At 39.2% G+C, this 22,286-nt stretch overlaps 2 protein-coding genes across 5 annotated transcripts in view; one reads left to right on the forward strand and one right to left on the reverse strand.

Moving 5' to 3' along the window:
* Positions 1 to 22,286, forward strand: part of VEPH1 (ventricular zone expressed PH domain containing 1) — a 203,339-nt gene that overhangs the window by 30,423 nt on the left and 150,630 nt on the right. For all 4 annotated transcript variants that reach the window (XM_033092130.1, XM_033092103.1, XM_033092111.1 and 1 more), the window contains one exon: positions 2,873 to 3,047. In XM_033092130.1, the coding sequence (XP_032948021.1) occupies positions 2,873 to 3,047 (175 nt within the window). The remainder of the gene's footprint in view (positions 1 to 2,872; positions 3,048 to 22,286) is intronic.
* Positions 14,146 to 20,312, reverse strand: PTX3 (pentraxin 3). The gene is made up of 3 exons (XM_033092143.1): positions 20,007 to 20,312; positions 19,148 to 19,549; positions 14,146 to 15,370 (listed from the first exon to the last, which is right to left on the reverse strand). The coding sequence occupies exons 1-3, from the start codon at positions 20,134 to 20,136 to the stop codon at positions 14,757 to 14,759; spliced, it is 1,146 nt and encodes a 381-aa protein (XP_032948034.1). The 5' UTR covers positions 20,137 to 20,312; the 3' UTR covers positions 14,146 to 14,756.

Here is a 22,286-nt window from a genome sequence, read left to right on the forward strand (position 1 = left end):
GCACATTTACCCAGCCCTGCCCCAGGGGTAGACACTGAATCTGATGACTAGGAAAGCTCCAGTCACTAGAGATGGCAATTTGGTTGCCTGGTGATAATTTGGGAGTCTGGGCAGGGGCGAGACTGTTATTTTAGTTGGTTTTCACATGGCCTAAATGACATATCCCTCCGGATCTTTCTGTGCTTCAGGCTGATCTTGTGCCCAGGAATGAACAGTCTGGTTGGTAATCTGGCTCCTAATCTCCTAAACAATGTGAAAGGAATACCCTCGGTGTGACCTGGGAGAGACCCTCACTGTATATGAGTAAGCTGGCATGGCTGATTATGCACCAGCCTTTTGGAAATCTCCTGCTGTAATCCCTCAGTGAATCCAAAGAATTCTGTATGGCTGACTAAGCACATGTCCAGACTTCTGAAGCTAAAGGCAGGAGAGCAGCCAACTTCCTAGGGAGGCCTCATAGTTCATATCAGTAGTGGTCCAGTTCAATCAGGCCCAATTAAATTCACCAAGAGGAGAGACATTAGATCAGAGGTGTCCAAACTTTTTTCAACGGTTTTCACCAAGGGCCATATTCGGTAAAATACACAAACAGCCGGGCCACTCACTCGAGGTGAAGTACGTATTGCCTCACCTGGTTTATTTAAGTAGACTAAATATATTTTTGGAATTTGCTGCGGGCCAATTAACAATGGATTGCGGACCGCAGTTGGCCCGCGGGCCGCAGTTTGGATACCCCTGCACTAGATAAAGGTAAAGCCTGGTGTCAGAGAGGTAAGGCTGCAGACCATCATCTTGATGGTTAGATCTTGGTGTCAGAGAAGTTAGAGCAGAAACCTAGTGAATGGAAGTGCTATATAAACACAATTGGTCACCAAGGAATAGGGTCAGAGCTTTCAACATGGCTGACTTACGAGGCACAATGGTGAGATATCAGGTTAGGTTGTTGAATACTTGTTTTCTCTGCTCAGAAATCAGATTAACCCTTGAGTCTGGAAAACAGGTAGAACTACAGGAATGAATTAAGATCTTATCAGGTCTATTTTTGCTTCTAGGGGGATGGGAGGGGGAAAAAAAAGCTTATGCATAAGAGACTTACTGGCTCACTTAAAGAAATTTAGGGATAGAACTGGTCTAAGGCACAGCCTAATGCTTGAAGCTCAGATGATGTCTCCAGGACCTGGTTTTTCTCAACTTGTCTCTCAGAGAGACACATATTGCCTTGACTATCAAACAGATTCTCTCCTTCTGGAGGTCACAAGATGGCAGCAGCTACTTAAGCTTCCTTTCTCAACACTTTGAATCCATCAGAAAACAGAATCTCTTTCACAGAGCCTTTTAATGGTTTCTTAATTATAATTGGGTGACTTGCCCATCCTGAATCTATAATTTGGACTGGAGAAATTTGATTCTCTGGTAAATGTCTGAGTCATTTGACCACCCTTGAAGCCAAAGGTGTTAATGTCTTCATTAGGATAACCTGAGTTGGTGACTATGGAAGTTGGAATCTGCTAAGGAGTATCACAACTCACCTGCCTGAAAATCAGTGGCGCTGGTGCTTTGGGCCCACTATTGCTGGCAGTGGGTGGTGTCAGCAAGAGGGACTGAAGTGAGCAAAGTCCCACATGTCTCTCCTCCTTTATTACCACGTTACGTTCCCAATGACAACTATAACAACAGACTTACATTTTTATTAGTTATTCAATTTGACAAATGTTCACTGAACACCTATCATAAGCCTAGAGTTGTGGGAGGTACCAGAGAGGATAATCCATGGTGGAAAGATATAAGCACTTTTCACATGAACAGTTAGAGAAAAACAACCACTTTGTATTTCTAATATAATAACATAAAGTCAACTCCCCAAACACATGTGTTCTGCGCAACTTTTGCTTTAGGCATAGTGTAAGGGGTGGGCTTAACGGTCACAATGGTCGATGGTAGGGAAGACACACCATTCACTGCTAAGAAAACCAGTTGTGTTTTCCAAATAGCATTCCCTAACTGGGCAATCAAATGTTAATAGCATTATTTTATATGCTGTATATTGATGTTCAGTCAGAAAGTAAATCAGAAAGAAAATTACTTTCGGATCCAGAATTCCTTTAGTTTTTAGTATTGCACTCATTCATTTTTTTTCTTCTGAATTTCATTAGCTGAAACTTTAGTTTTTAAGATACAGTCGGAAAGCAGTTTGTTCAACACTCCTTGGGTTGTTTTCTTAAGTATAAATCTGATGAGTTATTTGTCTCATCAATAACTCCCGGAGTCAGAATGACCTTTAAATCGATTCCAAACTCCTGAGCACGGCATGCCAGACCTTTCAAAATCATAGCCCTGTTTACTTCTCCAGTCCCTTCTCTCACCTCCCACCTAATTTTTCCATATGCACCACACTCCAACCATACTGAATGATTTACAGTTCCCCAAATGCACAAGCTCTCTCTCTCTCACCTCTGTGCCTCCATATGTTCTTTGCCTTCTGCCCACTTTTTTTCTCACCATCACCCAGCCATCTCCTGTTCCTCCACTAGGTCTCAGCTAAGACATCACTTCCTCCATGAAGTCTTTCTTGATACATCCTCCCCGCCCTACCCCCCCGAATGGGTTATGTGCTCCTTCTTTGCTCCATTAGCACCCCGCACTTGCCTTTCATGGCCCTCCTGGCCTGTGCTATTCACAGCTTGTTTGCCTTTAAGTCTCCCTAATAAGAAAAAGAGTTTTCGGAGTTCCCAAATACCATGAAAACAAGGTGAAGCCTGTGTTTTTACGTCTGCACTTTGGAAGCTTAGCTCAAGAAATACTTGTTGGATGAATGAGTAAATGAATAAGTAACGAGCCACTTATTATCTGTTGTTTTCTTACATCTCCTCAGAATTATGACCGGCCCCCTGTGATGGCATTAGCCATCCCCATTGCAGTGAAATTCCTCCACAGAGGCAACAAGGAACTGTGCAGGAATATGTCCAACTACCTGTCCCTGGCTGCAATCACCAAGGCAGATCTCCTGGCTGATCACACGGAGGTTATAGTAAAGAGCATCATCCAAGGTACGGTGTGAAGGCTGTGCTTGGGGACGTGCGTCAGGAGTTGTTTAAAAGTGTTGTCACGAAGTAGTTGTGGTATGTGGGAAGTGAGACCTAGAGTATGGAGAGATATGTTAGACTCTCTCCTTTGCCACTAGATGACTTGTAAACATGGGTAAGGTTACCTGGGCTGGCTGAGTCTGTGTCTCTTCACCAGGCAGATGAATGATCTGAACTCATTAGATGAGTGGTAATCTTCCTTCCAATTCCACATCTCAGTTTGGAGAGCTGTGTTTCCCTTGCTTCTGGTCACCTTGTCTGACAACTGGCTGTAGAGAACCTGTCTGTCTCTACTGAGTGGAACATAGTCCACTGCTCTCAGTGACAGATGAAAAACTTCATCTTCCTTTGGTTTCCAGAAGCAAGAAATGTTAGATAAAATACGCCAGAAATGTGTAAAGACTTCTTAAATGAGAACATGATTGGGGACTGATTTATAATTGTGTTAGATCCTATTATAAAAACTCAAATCAGGACACCTCTATTGTTTCATATTTGAATGGAAGAGATCAAGTTAGTCCATCAAAATATCCCCCTTGTCTTGGGTTTTTTCCTGTGGTTTTAGATCAGTCAGAAACCATGTTTGTTGGATTTGGGATCAGAGAAGAATATATGGTATGATTTGATTTGCACCCAATTTTCCCAGTTCTCATTAACAATAATGTATGAGGTCCATGAGTATCTTCACCTTCATTTTACTGACCCTCCTCCCCACGTGCTCAAGTTGAACATCAACCCCCTGTAAAGTGCTCTTAGTCAAAGTATTTCTTAGAGACCCCAAGGGAGTCCTATATGTGCTCTAATCCTGAGGGTCCACAAGCCTGTGCTGCTTTTCTCTCCATGCTTCCTGGCATGGCATGCTGTGGTGGTGTCTCCTTCCACCACCCTGAGCCCAGCAAACTCTGTGGCTGCTACCATCAAGATCCCAGGAACACACTCCATTCCACACTGCCCTGCCTGTCTGTCCTTCTGTGCTGCTCCACTTGAAGCTCCAGGAGCCATCTGTCCTGGGTCCACTAATTCCTAGTGGCAACCTGTGGCAGGGTCAAGGACAATGCCTGCCTTTCTCCTCGGGGTTACGTGTTGGTAGACAGGCCCAGGGCAGAGCTGTTTGGCTCCCAGTACCAAACTGTGTTACCGAGTTTGTGGTCACATAGTTGTTTCTGTTTTATTTAAAACTCTGTCTTCCCTGGGTTCCACTATTGATCCAAGAGTTGGGCTAGCCACAAATTAGTCCTCCAGTTCTCAAAATGCTTATGGCCTGCCAAGGACTAAGGTTTTGTTTATTGTACCAAACATTCACAAGAAGAGTTCTTAGCACCACCACCCCCAACACCCAGACATCTGACCAGCCACCCCAGTGGTCTGCCAGATGCTCCCCTCTAAAGATTTGTCATTGATGTTACCAGTCAGTATCATTCATTTCTCATTCTCTTTGGCTACAGGATTGAATTGCTACTTTCATTTCATACATGATATTAAATTTGCTAAAAGCCCAGAAAAGCAATTATGTTGTTCTCACCACCTTGGCTACATATTTGGAACAGATTTTATGAGAATTACAAAGAGTTATACCCACCACCATTTTAAATCCATGATAGTTAGATTCACAAGTAACTTATTTATGGGGAAAAAAAAATGAATTGTCTCTTTGCAGTTGCCAAGAACTTAGGTCATGTATTTGGGGTGGGGGGTGGTTGTTTTTTTGTTTTTTTGAAATGCACTTTCAATGACAAAGAAATCTTTTGAAATGCAAAATACACTTTCTCAATTCACTGCAAGCATTTGAAATAAACAAATGATTTGGTTTATTTGTTCTGGCGCAATGAAAATTACCATAAAATAAATGATAATTTGATCTAAAAGGTTGGGACTACATATTTCATGATTTAGATTTTTAGGACAGGCATGTCTATAAAACTCCACAATCACTCACATGAGCACATCAAACTTTGAGCTTCAAAGTAGAAGTGATTTTGCTGTCTCTCTGTAGTTAAGTTTTCTGCTCTGCAAATCTTTGTCATATATCCCCTGCCAAATAGCCTTAGGAGCCATCATTGGGATTTCTTTTTTCTCTACCGAAAGTTTTCTCCCCTTTAGAACACCCCCCTTGACTTATATTCTCCTAAACCTCATTCTCTCATTTTTCTATTTCTACAGAAAACACTAAAGTATTACAGTTATTTGATTTGATCTAACTTTTTACAAGACTAGAATTATAGAAGTATAGAATCTTAGGTTGCGACATTTAACATGATTTAGCGCAGTTACTTAGGCAATGCCTGAATCCTCACCAAATGGTCATCCATTCAATGATAACTATAATAACTATAATAATAATAATAATAACTACAATGGTTAAAATTTATTTCATACTCTCTTTATACCAAATACTGTATTAAGCAATTTATACTGATTATGTCATTTAATCCCCACAAAAATTCTATAACAGAAGTCCTATTATTACCCCATCTTACCAGTTAGTAATATTTTAACTAACGGAAACATCAGGTATAAATGCCTTGATGGTGGTAAAGATGATGAAGAAGAAGAAAGGGGAGGAGAAGGAGAAAGGTGAGGAAGAAAGGGAGAAGAAGAGAGAGAAATAAGAAGAGGAGGAGAGAGAGAAGAGGGAGAAATAAGAAGAGGAGGAGAAGGAGAAGGAGGAGGAAAGGGAGGAAGAGAAGGGGGAGGAGGCGGAACTCCTCATTGGAACGCAGGCCTTAAAGGTGCATAAATGTCAGACTTCCCAAATGGCTTGATTCAGAGGTCAATGGTGGCCCCAAAATTCATTACTCAGCTCTGCTTCCTGTGGATTGGTTTCATTCTCATGCTCCATGTTATGGGCCTCTGCAGCTTCCAGCCTATATCATCATGGATGCCAATTAAGCAAAAGAAACGCCACATCCAGTCTCTATCTGTTTGATCTATCCTGGGTCGCATGACTATTTACAGCCTTATGTATTTATCTTTATCTCTTTATACTTCTGTCTTAAGAGATTCAGCCCATTTTTGCTACTTCTCATTATTCACGGTTATATAGAAGTAAAAGTGTTTACTTTTACATTAAATGTAAATACAAATTCATTCTATTCAACTCATTGAGACTCTATTACGATGTTTTATATTTTCTGAGCTCTCCCAGTGAGAAGGAAATTGTGAAAGGTTCTTCCTTTCGGAGAAATGATTAAAGGCATTAGCAGGGTGCTGTCTTGATTTGTACTGAGAGCTAAGGAGATAGAAATAATATATTTGTATCAGTATTTTTAAATCAACCCACTAAAAATAGCAAAAGTGAAAACTGTCCCATTCAGTTTTACAGACAAATTAGGACAAATATACAAGGAATAATATAATCATATCTAAACTTTTTAAAATAATAAAGAAGCACATTCTCTAATTCTAAAAAGTCAGTTTAGTCATGATATCAACACCAGCCAAGGACAATATAAGAAAGGAAAACATAAGCCCATATTAATTATAAACATAAATACACAAATCGTAAGTAATAATTTCAGCAAAATGACTCTAGCAATGCTTAAAGAAAATAATAGTTAACATTTGCTGAGTACTTTCTCTGTACCAGATGTTGGTATTTTAACTCATATATTCTCCCAATTATCTTATGAGGGATAAACTATTGTTATCCACATTTTATAAAATTCATAATGATTAAGTTGAATTTATCCCAGGAATGCAAGATGGCTTAACACTCAAAATGTAAGTCCCCACAGTAAAAAACTAAAGGGGAAAACAATTATGTGATCAGTAAAAGCATCTCATAAAATTCAGTATCCATTCATGAAAAAAGGTTTTTATATGTGTTGGTGAAACATTAGAAGCACTCTTTAGAGTCAGGAATGAGACAAAAATGCCACTAAATCTACTTCTATTTGCTACAGCACTATAAATTCTGATTATGAGTATCAGAAAGGAAGTAACAAAATAATCATTATTTCTAAAAACTATGATTCCCTGTAGAAGAAAATCAAAATACTTAGTAGTCATATCTTGGACATAATAAAAAAAATTTCAGTAAAGTTGCTGGAAGTGAGATCAGTTTATAGAAACCAGGCGTTTTCCTATATACCAATAATAATAAGTTAAATTTATAATTTAAAATTACAAATATTAAAGTAGCAAAATAAAAGATGCCTAGAGAAAAAGATGTGTGTTAGTTTTGAAAATAAAATAAAACCTTATTGAAAGTAACTGACTAAAAGATAAGCAAATAGAGCAGTAAACCATGTTCACAGATAAGGAAAACTTGATGCAGCAAACACGGATTTTTCTCTAAATGAATCTATAAATGCAATGAGATTTTAATAAAATTCTCACAAAAATTCCCATGAAAGACAAAAAGCTGATTTCAAAATCACAAGTAACATACACTGGAGAGATAACCAAAACAATTTCTTCAGGAGAAGATGGGATTTGTTAGGGAGAAGGGAGAGGCAGTAACTTCCATACCAGGTATCAAGACATTGTAAAATCATAGTACAGTCCCTGAGTTATAATGGTTCCTCTTACGGTTTTTCGACTTTACAATGGTATGAAAGTGGTATACGTTCACTAGAAACTGAACTTCAAAGTTTGAATTTGTATCTTTCCCCAGCTAGCCATACCCTGCAGGATACTCTCCTGAGTCTGGCCAGTGGCAGCGGGCTGCAGCCCCCGTCAGTCACAGGAGCATGAGAGGAACCACCCATACTCTACAGACTACTGTGTTGCCAGGGGGTTTAGATATTGGGTTTATGTTTTTGTATCCCATCATGTCTACAAAATGCCCACGTGTCTTCTGCTTCTGGTGGGTAGAAAAGGAAGGCAAGTACTCTTGAGATGAAACTGAAGACAATTGCCCAACTACAGTCTAAAGTGTTACCTGAGCTTGCTTAGGTAGGCTAGGCTAAGCAATGGTGTTCAGTTAAGTTAGGTATATTAAATGCATTTTCGACTTAAGAATATTTTCAATTTATAATGGGTTTATCAGGACATAACCCCCTTGTAAGTCGAGGAGCATCTGTAATTAAAACGGTGTAGCGCAGGTACAAGAACAGGCAAATAGCCTGTGGAATGGCATAAAGAGGCAAAAAACACATACATGCATATATGGGAATTGCATACATGGCAGGAGAATCTTCACGATGGGTAAAGATAGACTATTCAATAATGGTTCTGGGACAACTGTCAATATCACAACATGCATAGATTAATTTCATGTGGAATGAAGACCTAAATATGAAAGGCAAAATTTTAAGTCTCTCCTTTTGTAAACATCAAAGTCTATTCATGATTTTAAAAAAAATATCTTAGCAGACTAGGAATAGAAGGAAACATCCTAAATCTAATAAAGGATGTCTACAAAACACCAACAACTAAAATCACATTTAATGGGGAAATATTGAATGCTTCTCCTTGAATTAAAAAATAAGACAAGGGTGTCACTTGGGTAATGAATTTGTTTTCCGTTTAAATCGTATCAGAGATAACTCCATATTTTGTAACATCAGCATCTTCTCAGAGTGGGAGAGTTCCTTCTCAATGATCCTGAGTAATTCTCCACATTTGTTCTTGGCCATGTGAAGATGGTCAGTAGTACCTGTCCAGTATTGGAATATAAAAGCAGAATCCATACTTCGTGAAGCATGAGTTAGCTTATCTTTCACCCACGGAGCTGGTGATATTATTGGAAACCTCTAAAATGAGGGTCTCTCCAACTCTAAGAGGTTATTTGAGGGCTTGTAGGGAAACCCCTTCCAAATTTTGATTTGAAATTCTGTGATGCAATGCCCACCACCGCTATCAGAACTAAAGCAGTGATGTCCCTTCCTCTGCATTTCTGTCAGTGGTCGTAACAAGGAAACACTATGTCTCTCTGTCAATATCCCTTTTACATGGTCCTCTGGCACTAGTAACAAGATGACCTCAGATGATTTGAAACTTAAATAGAAAATTTTGGAAAGAAAATTTAATATTCTCTCAGCACGAGTCCAAATTCCTTTTCTAACTTATTGGCAATACCCTAGAAAAGACGGTCTAGTAAATTACGATAAATTCACCTCATTTCTTTCTCAATGTGAGATAAAATTCAAATCACTGATTAGTGAGCTGTATCAGAAGAAATGGAGGTAGAAAACTGACCACCTACTTATTATGGCAGTAATAATATATACCAGCTGGGGCGGATGTGAGGCTTAAATAGATAAAGCAGCTACAGTTTGCATGATTCCACGTCATAGTTCACCATGGTTACTATGATTCTCCTTAATTATCTTCATCACTGTTGTCTCATTGTTTTTCGTCATTGTCATCATTAATTGAGTAGCACATGTCATGTGCCCATATTAAAATACTAGAGGCAGAACCATATCCATTTGTGCAGTTTCAGAATCTCTTGGAGATACTTAGCCATTAAAAATTCACGATACAATTATTCTTAAAGGAACAGGTTTTAAGTTCACCCTATTACAGGTGGTTGGGAAATAATGTATTGATCAAATATTCTAGGAAACGGGGGACCAAGCCCTCTTATTAAAAATATTCGCAACAACAGGGATGGGTCTTAAGAGTATAATGCTAAGCGAAACAAGTCAGACAGAAGAAGTTGAGAACCATATGATTTCACTGATATGTGGGATATAAAACTGAAAGCAACAAAGGAACAAGACAAACAAATAAAGAGACAAAAACTCATAGACATAGACAATAGTTTAGTGGTTACCAGAGGGTAAAGGGGGAAGGGAGTAGCAGATGAGGGTAAAAGGGATCAAATATATGGTGATGGAAGGAGAACTGACTCTGGGTGGTGAACACACAATGTGATATATAGATGATGTATTATAGAATTGTACACCTGAAATCTTTGTAACTTTACTAAGCATTGTCACCCCAATAAACTTTTTTTAAAAAGAATATTCATATGCATAGGGAAATATTAAATTGATATTGTAAAAAGCCAACCCAAATGTGGATTAAGAAATAGAGACATATTCTGAAACAGCAAAGGACCTCTTGAGTTGTTAACCAAGTCTGGGGTCAGGTGTTTGGCAGAGTTTGCACCTTCTCGACTCCACCAGCAGATGTTGCTATGAAGTAGTACAAGACCTGCTCAGATATGAGCATCCCTGTGCTAAGTTCTGAGAATGACTTGCCCACGAGGGAAGGGAATCTTTATATTTGTTTATTTGCTTATATTTTATTTGTTTGCTTATTTTCTATTTAATCCACTGGAAATGACTTGGGAAAACATTTTTTAAGGTAACTTTTATTTCAAATATTATTTTAGAGTTTAGAAAGCACTTCTAGATACATTTTCTGTTTTTATATCATTTTCATAGTAACTGTACAGCAAAGTAGGCAAGTCCTGTTATCCCTAATTTCTTAGCTAATTTGAGACTCATAAAGACTAGCTGGCAGGCTTAGTTCTTAGAGTTAGTAGGTGATAGTGCTAAGATTTGAATGCTGGATTTCTGCCACCAAGCCCAGCAAGCTTTCTTTTATACTCCAGATTTATAAAACGGAATGCAATTGTCAGCAATCTGTGTTTTCAAGTTCACTGAATTCAGGAATATATAAGTGAACATATACAATTACTTTGACCAAGATTTTTAACTGCTTGAGTGCTATTTTTTAAGTGGCTAAAAGATAGTTCTGGAAACATTTGGCCTTCTAAGTTTCTCAAGGAAGAGCTTTCTAATACAAAATTTAACAAGATGAAATAAAATTCAGTTATAATTTCTTCCTTGTTTGCAAATCTAATTCTTTGTTAAAATGAAGTTAATTAAGTAATTGTAAATACCAAGCTCTAAAATTCTAAAATATACACTTAGTAATCAAATGTTCTGAATATATTTTAAAGGAATTAATACTTAATTAAAATCCAATTTATACTGTAATAGACAAAGAAAATATGTTTTATTCATGTATTGTCACTGCAAAGAAAGTTGTTCTACTGATATACGTACATATGTACTAGAGTGACAAAGTGGCAAACTGTCACAATATGCCTGGAACTGAAGGGTTTCCTAGGACATGGGACTTTTAGTGCTAAAGGTGAAACAACCTTAGGCAAACCAGGACCAGAGGGTGCCAAAAAAATATATACATATATACACATTTTCAGAAAGGAAAACTGTATTAAAATTTTTAATACTCAATGTATACCTATAATAAAAGATGAATACAAGTCACGTTTGACGTCTGCAATTACAAGAGGTGCTCAAAGTGCATCAGCGTCCAGACACTTCTGGTTACAGCAAACTACTGCTTGAGCAATGTTGACCAAAGTGTCCACCTGTACACATTTTTTTTGGCACCCCCAGTACACAGTGTATTATACCTTTTCCTCCTAATAACTTGAATCACCTTGCACAATTATTTTACTAGGCCATAATACAGTGATGCCCTTAATAACCATTTTTGTGAATGAAACTATTTGCCAATGTGCTTAAACTAAGCCAGCATACTAATATTTCTTTTTAGATATTTTATGTCAGTTTTCCACATTTCTTACTTTTTCCTTTTGCTGTCACTATGTAATCTAAAACTCATTAAATGCTATGAGTATATAAAAAAAAAGTCACATAGCCAACTTCCTGAGAATTTGTAAAATGTATTTTCTAAGTGTAGTCTATGTAGTTTTTTTAATTTTTAAAATTGTAGTTGATATACAATATTATGTTGGTTTCAAGTATACAACATAGTGATTAGACATTTATATACATACCTTATGAAGTGATCACCATGATAAGTCTAGTACCCATCCGGCACCATACATAGTTATTAGGATATTATTGACTATATTCCCTGTGCTGTACATTGTATCTTGGTGACTAATTTTATAACTGGAAGTTTGTACTTCTTAATTCCTTTCACCTTTTTTTTTGTCCATCGCCCCACCCCTACTTCCCCTCTGGCAACCATTAGTTGATTCTTTGTATCTATGAGTTTGTTTCTGTTTTGTTTTGTTTGTTCATCTGTTTTGTTTTTTAGATTCCACATATAAGTGAAATTATATGGTATTTGTCTTTCTCTGTCTGACTTATTTCACTTAGCGTGATATCCTCTAGGTCCATGCAAGTTGTTACATAAGGCAATTTCATTCTTTTTTTATGGTTGAGTAATATTCCATTTCAACTATATGCCACTTCTTCCTTATCAATTTGTCTCTCAATATACACTTAAGTTGCTTCCAAATCTTGGCTACTGTAAATAATACTGCAATGACTAGGAAGTCTATGAGCATTTGGAGGGCATAAAATGCATAGTCTTTTTATTTATTTATTTATTAGCATAGCCTTTTTAATTTTAAAAAAATTGCTCTACTGAATCAGGATTAGATTAGGTGGTCAGTCAATAATGCATTACAGAAGCTAGAAGTGTATTTTTCTCTCATGTAAAAGCAATCCAGGGACAGGCAGCTGGCTAGGCAGCTTAATGCCATTGGAGACCCAGGCTGCTTCTATATTGTTACATTGGATTTCATGGTCTAAGATGGTTGCTGAGATTCCTGCCATCTTTACCACATTCCAATCAAACAGAAGGAAGAAGGAAAAGACAATTACACTCAATGTTTCAACTTCAACCAGAAGTTAGAAATATGGCCACACCAAGTTGCAATTAATGCTGTAAAATATAGACTTAGTCTGAGTGGCCATATGTGTCATTAAAACCAGACTTCTGTTACTTAGGAAAAGAGGGAAAATTGATATCAGGGAACAACTAGAAGTCCCTGGAATACCTATCCAGACTTACTGGCTGTAGCAAATGAATTTTCTACTTCTGTAACACACACATTACTTTTTTTTTTTCTATTTGTTTTTTGACTGCCCTCAACATGTGATTCGTATATTAAAAAAATGTAAAGTTCCCTTACATTTAACTCTGTCATCGTACGTGTTTGCATATATCTTGGCCTATATCACGTTGGGTCTCTTGAACAGACATAATTCATGCTGAAATGTGGAAAGGAATTGAAGCATGCCTAAATCTATGATTAGGGCTGACGCCGGTATGTCTTCTTCCAACGAAGCATTCAAGTCATATGGACAATAGCTACACAGGGATTTGCATATGGCCACTGTGCCTGCAACTTTGAACCATACTTTCAAGTCCAAAGTATGACACTGGACTATGCCCTCAAAACTGCAATTTTTTTAGAGAGCTATCAGTCTGGTTTGGTGGGTCTCACAAGTAGGATGAAGCTATACCGATACCATGAAGCTATACATTCCTAGATTCCTGGAATTTTATTGCTACAGGGTACCAAGTGTCCACCTCCCTCCTTTTCCTGAGAAGACCCAGAGGAGTTAAGTAATTTGTGTAAGGACAGCCCCCTAGTTAGTTACAAAATGTACTTTGATAATTACTCCTGGCCCTATTTTCCAAACCACATGAACAGGATATGACCTGTGGTTGTTCAGCCCCTACCTTCAGATGGACACATCATCGCTGTGTTTCTACCATGTTTCCCATTGATATTCAGAAGCAGCTTTGTGATCAGCCTGGCATACCAGCCACAGGAGGCGAGTACCACTGTGGTAGACAGTTGCCGCCCCATCTGCAGGGAGAAGGGCTTGACTGTCCTCTCCTTCATGTGTAAGTAAGAGAATGGGGTGTGGTTTGAGGGCAGGGATCATTGCTTCTTTTCCAGATTCTTAGATCTCCCAAATAACGGCCCATCTCTTTCAGGCATCACATGTATCCGGGGAACTGGTACTTCATAGGCTTTCTTGTTTCCATGTTACACATGGCAGGAAGTTGTATATGCTCATTAGAATCATCAGATTGGAAGAGGCCTAGGGATCATTATTTCCTCAATTCCTGGATTTCTCAGTTGTAAAAACTAAACCCAGAGAGATAACTTGACTTAGCCAAGACTGTAGTTCTTCTTTGATTTAATGAAAACCAAAGCTTAAGACAACTCCATCCTTTGTTCCTAATAATATTAACTCTTACTATTTACATAATGGACTAGTGTCTGAAAACTAATTGCCTGCTTTAGATGAAAAAAGTGTGGACTTGCTCCAAAATCTTTTCAATTTATAAATTACATGACATGGGCTAGGTTTATAAAATATTTTATTTACAGTAGAGCTTTACAAAAATAGTCTTAATAAAATTAATACAAAACCATTTTACAATATAACTTATATAACTATCTTCTCAAAAAAGTGACACGCAATTGTAACACATAAACTACATTTGTATTTGTTAAGTCACAGTCTAGTATAAATATGTCTCATCATCATTTTTTTATAATAAGGTACATGCCAGTAACAAAGAACAATGGACAACAAACGTAATTTTATTATCCTTCCAATGTAAAAGTCATCTCTGGCCAAAACCAAATTAACCAAAGAAAAGTAAAACAATTTTCCTTCTGTTCAACAACACAGTCCTTTTGAATTATTTGAGAGTTTATCTGACAAAGACACAGCATTAATCTGAAAGCACCATGGCATAAAGTCTAGTAACAATATCCTCAAAAGCCTTCTCTGATGTCTTCTCTCAACTGTTTATTCAGTATTTTGCCAAGATAAATATTGATCTCAATTCTCTCCTTCATTAGTCTCAAGTGTTCTTAATATGCACTAAGGGTTTTAGACCTTTCCAACTGGCATATGTTTAAAATGTGAGTTTCTTTCTTTGGCTTCAAGTAGAGTTTCACAATCCTTATGAAATGTACTGAGCTCCTCCGTGCGGCTGAATCTCTGTGACCCCCCACCCAACAACATTTCCCCGGATGTGACAAGACTCTGCCCCTCCCACCTCTATGATCTCTTCATTGCTGAGAACATGATCCCAGATATTGAAGCCTGTGAGTCTTCCAGAAAAGGCTAATGTTTCATCAAAGCCACCACTCACACAGCAGCCATTCTTTTCTTGGCCAATCTGCAGAATTCCTCCTTCGGGAACAATGTGATCTGTGGCTATCCCGACAGCGGTAGCCACCAGCTCACCGTTTACCCACAAGAACATGCGCCCTTTCTTTGAATCCCAGGTGCTACACAGATGGGTCCACCTTCCCAGGGAAATTACAGTATCGGCCACCAGTTTGTTCTCCTCTCCACCCACTGCGAGCACTATGGTCTGATAGCTGAGGTACAGCTGGATCTCATATGGATTCCTCTTGGTGCCATAGGAAAACAGGATGGTTTTGTTTAACACATCTGTGGCTTTGACCCAAATGCAGGCACTAAAAGACTCCAGCGTCATTGGTGTTGCCGGATGCACACTTCCAAAAATCTTCTTGGAACGCATTGGGAATAAAATTGCTGTTTCACAACCTAGAGTAGCAAGAAAAGAAGAATATGAGAGAAAAATATCAATTCATTCAGAAATGATTCCAGCATTTAGGTATTTTAGCATGGGCATTTTAATGACTATAACTGAAAATTATATGCAGTATCACATTATGACTTGAGGGACCTCAAGTGTAATCTCTGTAGAGCAAAGAAAACGGGAATAAGGAAAGCCAATTGTCTCATTTAATGAAGTGTCTAAATGGAGGAGAAGGTGTGCAGAAGCCAAATTGTCCAAACCCACAAAATAATGAAACTCGTTTTAATAACGATTCCCCTCCCAATTAGCTTGTTTTCTTTGTTACCGCTTTTTAAAAAAATGTCGAATCACTATGTGTTAATTTCAAACAATGATGCTGTAATTTCCAAGAACTCAGAGCCAAACTTGTTTTCCGAGATCTTCTTGACTTCACCAAGTTCCTAGAACAAAAACCTATGAAATTCAGTGGACCTAGCTCACCCCATTTAGCCACTGTCAATATGCATTTTTAAACGAAAACTCTAGGACAGATATGTTGTTGCTGCATACATTTTAACATACCACATGATCTCAGATATTTATAAACTTTGCAAAATTTGTAGAAAACTACCTGTGAAAGGCAACAATGTATAATAATGATGACTACCTCTTATTGGGTACTCACTATGTGCCAGATAAAGTTCTTATCACTTTGAATGTCATTTTAATCCTCATATTAACCCTAAGAGATAGTCTTAATATTCCCATTTGATGGATGAGAAAACTGAGGCATAGAGTACTGCGCAACTTGGCTATGCTTACATAGCTGATAAGTGGTAAAAGTGGGGTTTGAACTTGGGAACGCTTTCTGCAGAGACCACACCCTTAACCTGCACACCGCATTGCCTCTTAATGGTAGAAGAACCCCGGGATTTGGCTAGAAGAACTAGAATTCAGTTTGTTATACTACTAGTAAGCTGTGCAACTTTTGATGAGCCCCCTAAGCTCTCCAGGCTTCACTGTTATCTATAAAAGACTCTTCCTTCCGTTCTCCTGCTAATATTCTGCAAGTCTGCAAGCAACAAGTACGTAGCACTCACAAGAGCGGTGTAGGCCAAGTTCATGCTTAAAAACTCTTACTTTTTCCTCATGCTTACTCATATAAATACTATTTAAGCAGTAATAGAAAATCTTAAGGGAGAGTGAATTCTTCCAAGGAGACTGGTGGAGAACATATTTCTGCTAATGAGCACTTAGAAGGAGACTTTCAGACTTGGGGGTTGGGAGTTCAGTGAACTCCCATCTCTCTCCATCTCCAGGTCACATGTCCAGTCAGGGAGCTGGAGATGCTGAAGTGAAACCTTCTAGGAGTCTCTAGAAAACGATGTGCTAAAACCTTTAATAGGTAAGCTCTGCTTTATGCTAACCTCATATATATATAAAAGACCAGGTATTCACTTTATAACAACCTAAAGTATATTTGTCATAAGATAGCTTTGAAAAGCAAACTCCCAGAGCATTTCAAGACTAACGGTGAACAGACAGAACTTGCAGGAACCCTGTGTCCACGCGAAGTGTGGTAAGCTAAGTTAAATGCCTGCCAGTGGCTAAGGGCTCCATCGTAAAAAAAAAAAAAAAACTTAAACAGATGAGGACCTAGAAATAGTCAAAGAAAATACTGACATTCAGAAAATCCTATAAAAGTAACTATAATACTAAAGCACAAAATTGGTCCTGTCACACTTTGGTATTAACTTTTTCACTGAATAATGTGAATTTTTGAAGATTTTTTAAATTAATTTTTATGAGACATTCTTTTTTCAAATGAAATTGGCAGATGCATTTTTTCTCCTAGCTGTGTTAAATAAATCAAACAAAGATCATGGAACAAAAGATCACCACATGCATGGGCATTTGAGAACTCTCTGTCAAGTTTCAGTAAAGTAGTGTTCAAGAGGGTGCCCACTGCAATCTAATTAACTGATTTCCTGTTTAAATAAGCCCAGGCAGTCAGGACTGCATTCCAAAGCATTCCTTGATTGCCTCTGAGACCCCGTTTCCCCTGTAGGTGGCACTGGCCATGTGAGTTCATGGAGTGGAACTGCATGTTGGCAGGTTTTTTTTGTGATTTCTTTAGGGGACCAGTGATTGAGACTCTTGGTATCTCTTTAAAATGTCAGAAACTCTCTCATGAAATGGCTTTTGACTAATAGGTTTTTCTGATTATGTTATCAAAGACCAAACAAAATGAAAACCAGGTTCTTAGGAGGCCAACAACAGAATAATTAGGAATCCCTTAGGAGCCAAGCTGGCAGAAAACCAAGAGAGGAAAAATCAAAGCTTGTAGGTAAATGTGTTATATTATTGAATATAATAAAAATTAACATTTTAGAATTTAGAAATACATCCCTCTTCTGTTCTAATATGCAGAGGTGAAGATGAAAATTAAAGTAATTCTTGTTTTTCTGGTACATTATATGTACGATGACTTTATATGGCTTGCAAAAGACAAGAAATTTCATTCATTAACATAGCCCCAGAATTATAATTTGTCTCCTGGTCACTTACATTGAGGATTTATCTTATATGTGATTTTATTCTTCCCCCCCCCCAAACCTTACTTAATATTTAAGAAAATATACTCTGTACTGATAAACAGTCCTCAAATTTTTAGGAAAGACTAATAATAGTCTAGTATGGTTTCTATAATTTTAAATGAAATATGCTCTGACACATGCTCATGAGTCTTCCTCATACTCCACCCAATAAGAGTTGTTTTACTGGAAATAGAGGGAAGGATAGTACTGCAATTGTTTTTGGTTTCTGAGACTCTCAGGAAAAGTGCAAATTATATTTTCTTACCTAGGACACAGATTTTCTAATATAACCCACAAATGACTGTTACATCACTGTTTCTTAGAAATTTTGACTTACAAAGGAGTGTTACTTGGCTCCAAATATCTTTATTTTTTTAACCATCTTTAAAATGTATTATTTCGGACCCACATGAATTGGAGATTCATGGAATATCCCATGGGACTCTGACAAGTTGCATCTGGTTTGAACCACCTCTCTCGTTTGGTCCTGATCCTCCAAATCCCTGGGGTGGGGCCGGGGTACCATTGGCTCCTACACTGACTGTTACACTTTGGATCCCTCGGGGGCTGGTTTATTCCAAAGCGCGCACTCTGGGATCTCTAGTCACCAGCTAATTCCACAGACTCCGGAGGCTGGGGCCTCTCCACTAATCCTTCAGGAGATCAGATTCGGCCTCGAGTCCCTTGCTCAGACCCGCAAAGAGGAGAGGCGAGCCCAGGGTGGGCCCCGAACTTTAGGCTGGGCCCTGAAATAGCGCGGAGAACCAGAGCTCCCCTAAAGAGAGAGGCAGGCTAAAATTAGAAGAAGTGGAAATCCCGAACGGAGGGAAGCTGGACGGCTAGAGAGGTCACCATTATAACTGGCCCATAGAGCCCCCGCAAGGCCTGGTCGTATCAGGTGTCAGGGGCCCTTGCCTATTTCAAGACTATGACCGTCCTGTCCTCAGCTATCTTGGGGGTTCCGTGGGACTGGAGAATACTTTTTTAAGCCAATTTCACCGCCTTGCGTGGTGTGTCTGACTCTGTGACCGTGCAGGAAGAGATAGAGGCGTGTGTGTGTGTGTGTGTGTGTGTGTGTGTGTGTGTGTGTGTGTGTGTGTTTCTCCCATTAAAGCTTCCTCTGGACGGCGGCCTGATTTGACTTCCAGTAACGCGCGCTCCTAGAACAAAGCCGCAGGGCTGTCCCTACTAGGCCTGCGTCCTTACCTGCCGGCAGCCAGCGCCGGGCCGCCCATCCTTGCACGGCGCGGAGGTCCGCTCTCGTTTGCCGCAGCTCTTCGAGCACGGCGCCCAGGGCGCGCCCCGCCTCCTCCGGGCGCTGCGCTTTAGCCCCCTCAAGGAGCGCCAGCCTGCGGCTCGCGTCGCGGCTCTCCTGCAGCAGCTCAGCCAGCACCCGGGCGAGCCTGGCTTCCGCGGGGGCCGCGGGTGCGCACGGCCTCTGCGGGCTGTGGGTCAGCCGGCCCAGCTCCTCCCGCAGCCTTCGCAACTCGCCCCGCAGGATGTCGTCGGTGGCCTGCAGCAGCATGCCCTCCCTCATCTGCGAGTCCTCCAGCATGATGAAGAGCTTGTCCCACTCGGAGTGCTCCGAACGGCAGTCGCACGGCGTGGCTAGAGCGCGGGAGACACACAGGCATTACCAACCCGCCCAGGCCTGCCTTGGATGTGCTTTGTAAAAAGATGACCTCCCTCGGTGGTCCCAGGTTACGGCCCGACCCAGCACTCCCCTTTCCTGTAAGGACACCTCCGAAAAAAACAGCGTGTAAATATCTCGAGAATGACAGAAACCATTCGTGTAGGTATATATTAATTTGAACTCTGTGAAATTACCGTTCATGTAGCTCAAAACGGCAAATTTCGGCAATTTCATACGGTTCAACCCATTATATATCTGGGACAGAAAGAACTTTCTGAAACCTCCCCCTTTCCTAAAGTGCTTCTCTCTTTTGCAAAACAAACTATAATTTTTATCTCGTTTCATTGGCTCCAAACTATATGTATAAATTTTAGACCCAAAGAGGTGGGTGTGTAGTTAGGCTTAGCAGAGAAACAGTTAAAAGGAACTTACGGTCCTCAGTGGGATGGAGTCCATTGTCTATTTCGTTGTCCAAGTTCACATACATGAGCTCATAATCATCGGAGTTCTCGGCGCGCACTGCAGACCAGAGAACACAAAATAGAATCGCAGAGAGATACATTGCTGGAGAGAGACAAAGTTCTTCCGTGACTTCCCACCGCTGGCAGGCGGGGACCAAGCGAGAGCCTCTCCAGTGAGCTGAGTTTGAGCAGAGGAGAGTGAGAGTGAGAGAGGCAGGAGCCCAGAGCCCTTAATAAACGCTGGGAAAGCCAGAATGGGGATGAATGAGTAATGCCGGTGGCACTGCAGTAACGGGAGTTCCCCTGAATTTAGCGGGGGAGGGGGCTGGGTGGGAGGGCGAGAGAGACAGGGAGGTTACACAATAGTAAACCACAAAGGTTTACACTGCAGGCAAATTAATTGGAGGAGGGTCAAAGGGGAAAGAGAGGGAAAATGGGCTAAAACGGTGCCCCTGAGGAGTAGCTGTTATAACTTGAATTGGTAGCACTGAGGGATGAAGGGGGGAGGGGTAAGGAGCGAGGTTAGGGGAGAAATAATTCAGCAGGCATAGAGGTGTGAAAGCAAGATCGTCATTTCAGCGTTTTGTGTGCGTTTTTATTATTTCACAACCCGTTATGTACAGAAAACTTTTTTCACTTCTTTGGAAGCAGTTTTACAGGTCTAAGCTGTGAAACTTACTCTCTGATTCCAAGATAAACCAACTTAGAAAGAATTTCTGTGGCTCTACAAGCCAAGTCCATTCCAAGTTATTCCATCTTGAATCCTTCTGGAGTTGCAAGTACACTTTTATAAACATACATTTTTAAATGACAGCACAGCAAAGCTGGTAAACCTAACATGAGAAAGAGATGCAGGAAAGGAACAAACTGATTTTAGGTATGTTTTTAATAACCTTAATATTATGTGAAAATTATATTATTCCACTAGGCTTAGAGTCAAAGGTCATGTTTTCAAAGTAAATTTAGGTATTCCTTCTGTCAATATATGGAGATCTATATAAGCTGAAAACTCTTCTGTACAAAACACCTAGAACTGTGTTTAAATTATAATAAAAAGAGAAATTTTAAATGTACAAATGAGTTCACCTCCCCCTGACCCCCAAAAAAGGGAAATACCCAGTAGCAGAAGATAGAGAGGGAACCTAAACCAGAATGGTAAGGCCAAAAGCTGATGCTAGGGCCCCCCTGGAGAGGGTTATCAGTTCTATAACAATCAAAGTGTTAATGACCATGTGGGAGTAAAGCTTAGGCCAGGGTGGGAGTTAGAAGTGAGACCCTCACCTAAAGCAGGACTCTCAGAGAGTTACATATTGGATTTCAGTAGGCATCGCCCCACTCTGCCCTAGCATGAGAAAGTGAGAATTAAGCATGTCTCTCTTTGTTGGAACTCTACAGAGTCCCTAAAAGTTTGTGACTTTGGGCCTGCCTTCACATGTTTCAAATTGAAATGTATGCTATTTGCCAGTGTAAAAAAGAAATTCACAAAGGAAAATACTTAAACATATGAGGAAATAATCCACCATAAATGACAATCAGCAGAAACCCAAAAGGATTAGACACTCCTCCCTCAAGAACTTCAGTTTTTAAAATATCAGCTAGAAACTAGAAAATAAGTGTGTTTAAATTATTTAAGATCTACCAAAAGGAATTGGAAACCTGATAAAAGAAAAAGATTAGGTGGATTTTTTGAAGAACCTAATATAATTTCTAGAATTAAAAAAATAATAATTGATTTTTTTTTAAATCTCGAGAAATGGGTTAAATGGCAAATGAGGCAAAGCTGAAGAGAATATTAGGGAACTGGAAAAAAGATCTAAGAAAATAATCCAAAATGTACTCTTTAAGTTGCGTATACTAAAATCTTTTCATTGTTCAGCAGGATGATAGAGAAATTAATTAATTTTGTTTTGTTAGTTAAAGAATGTTTATCTTTTTAGGGGTGACCACCGAAACCAAAGGAAATAGAACATCCAAATAGAAGGAATAGAGGGAATTAAAAAACAAAACAACTTGATGTATTCAATAGAAAGCAGTGAAGGAGGGAAGAAAAACATAGAGCAAGATAAATGAAAAAGCACAACATAATGTAGTAAAAATAAATCTAAATATACCAATAATCACTATAAATATTAATGAAATAAACTTTCCAATTAAGAGACAAAGGTTGTCAGATAGGTATAGTTTTAAAATCCCCAGCTATATGTCATTTACAAGAGCCATATGTAAAGCATGAGAATCTAGAAAGGTTGAA

The sequence above is a fragment of the Rhinolophus ferrumequinum genome, chromosome 2, assembly GCF_004115265.2.
Source record: "Rhinolophus ferrumequinum isolate MPI-CBG mRhiFer1 chromosome 2, mRhiFer1_v1.p, whole genome shotgun sequence".
Taxonomy (NCBI): domain Eukaryota; kingdom Metazoa; phylum Chordata; class Mammalia; order Chiroptera; family Rhinolophidae; genus Rhinolophus; species Rhinolophus ferrumequinum.

What these genes read in the sequence shown, in the direction of transcription:
- PTX3 (XM_033092143.1), bottom strand. Translation starts at nt 20,136, where the DNA reads ATGTATCTCTCTGCGATTCTATTTTGTGTTCTCTGGTCTGCAGTGCGC. An exon ending in ACTCCATCCCACTGAGGACC is followed by an intron (nt 19,550 to 20,006) that starts GTAAGTTCCTTT and finishes CCCGCGCTCTAG; the next exon opens with CCACGCCGTGCGACTGCCGT. An exon ending in CCGGCGCTGGCTGCCGGCAG is followed by an intron (nt 15,371 to 19,147) that starts GTAAGGACGCAG and finishes TTGCTACTCTAG; the next exon opens with GTTGTGAAACAGCAATTTTA.